The sequence below is a fragment of the Microchirus variegatus genome (genome assembly GCF_963457635.1).
Source record: "Microchirus variegatus genome assembly, chromosome: 21".
Taxonomy (NCBI): domain Eukaryota; kingdom Metazoa; phylum Chordata; class Actinopteri; order Pleuronectiformes; family Soleidae; genus Microchirus; species Microchirus variegatus.
This window is the reverse complement of record NC_139822.1, coordinates 8,632,793-8,634,249: the sequence shown is the minus strand read 5'-3', so window position 1 is coordinate 8,634,249 and position 1,457 is coordinate 8,632,793. Positions and strand designations below refer to the sequence as shown.

Below are 1,457 nucleotides of genomic sequence, written 5' to 3'. Positions count from 1 at the left end.
AAAAATATATATATATACACACAAATATATATACAGTAGTATTGTACTGAAACACAATTATAAAAGCAAAAAAACCTGAATCAATCAGAAAAATAACCAGTGTATGAAAAGTGAATAAATTAATGTAAAAAAAAAATTAATGAATGTGCACAGTTATTTATACACGTGATCTAATTATCACTTTATTGATTATTACATATATGTATTTATTGTTAATTAAATGATTTTCAATTGTGGCATAACAATAATAATTGTATTGAGTTTTTATTTAATGACGCTCTTCTCCTGTTGGGGGCGCTGATGCACCATGAACTCCTTTATCCACCATGTAAAAACCCACAGAGGAAGAATATGGTGCTTCTGTCTTCAAACAGGTCCTCAAACAGACTTTGAATAGCTGTGAATCTCAATGTATAGCATCATTAGCTTGACTTACCTTATCTAATATAAATAACCACACCTTTTTGTGAATTAGCTCATTTATAAGCAAAAATGAGTGGACGAGGAAAGGGCGGAAAAGGTCTCGGTAAAGGCGGCGCTAAGCGTCACCGCAAAGTTCTCCGTGATAACATCCAGGGAATCACCAAGCCCGCCATCCGCCGTCTGGCTCGCCGCGGCGGAGTGAAGCGAATCTCGGGTCTGATCTACGAGGAGACTCGCGGTGTGCTCAAGGTTTTCCTGGAGAACGTGATCCGTGACGCCGTCACCTACACCGAGCACGCCAAGAGGAAGACTGTGACCGCCATGGACGTGGTTTATGCTCTGAAGAGACAGGGAAGAACTCTGTACGGCTTCGGCGGTTAAACCTGGAACCTGAACGCAACACGACGCTGAGAAACAACAACAACGGCTCTTTTAAGAGCCAACCACTTCGTCTCTGAGAGATTACAGTCCTAATGTGTATATAATTATGTTTACACATATCCTAAGTCATAATATCAACGCACTTACAACTGCCCCACGTTGACAGTTAGTCTTTGATTATTTATTTTTTTTATTTCTAAATACACGGGCGATATATTTCTACAGCTGCGGAACTATTAATCGCAGCCCGGACCAAATTAACCAACGCACTCGTCAAAATGTAGCGCCACACAAACTCGCTGGAGAAGAGAAGACTATGAACGAGAAATTTAAAGTTATGAGAATAAAGGAAGAGAAGGACACGGGAGAAATGAGAAGGTTTTTCAAGCCCCTCTTAATCGTAAACAGCATGTGAGGTATGTTTAAGCATCATTTAATGGTCCAAAAGTTACTTTAAATATGTATTGTGGCGTTTCTGAGCGTTTCTGCTACACGAATGTTATGGAGACTGAGGAAATCGATGTTTAAGCTGTACGCTTTGGTATAAATTCCTTTCATTAAAGCCAGCTGTTGTAATTTAGGACAAACATTCTTATGTTTAGTTTTGTATTCTTGGTTATTTATTGGATTTGCTCTGATTTTTGGAATAAACT

The 1,457-nt window shown here is 38.8% G+C and overlaps 1 protein-coding gene across 1 annotated transcript; it reads left to right on the top strand.

Moving 5' to 3' along the window:
• Positions 1–492: 492 nt before the first annotated feature.
• Positions 493–804, top strand: LOC310942132 (histone H4; the record flags this gene model as incomplete). Its single annotated transcript, XM_083907440.1, has 1 exon — positions 493–804. The coding sequence occupies one exon, from the start codon at positions 493–495 to the stop codon at positions 802–804; it is 312 nt and encodes a 103-aa protein (XP_083763566.1).
• Between the last annotated feature and the right edge of the window lie 653 nt (positions 805–1,457).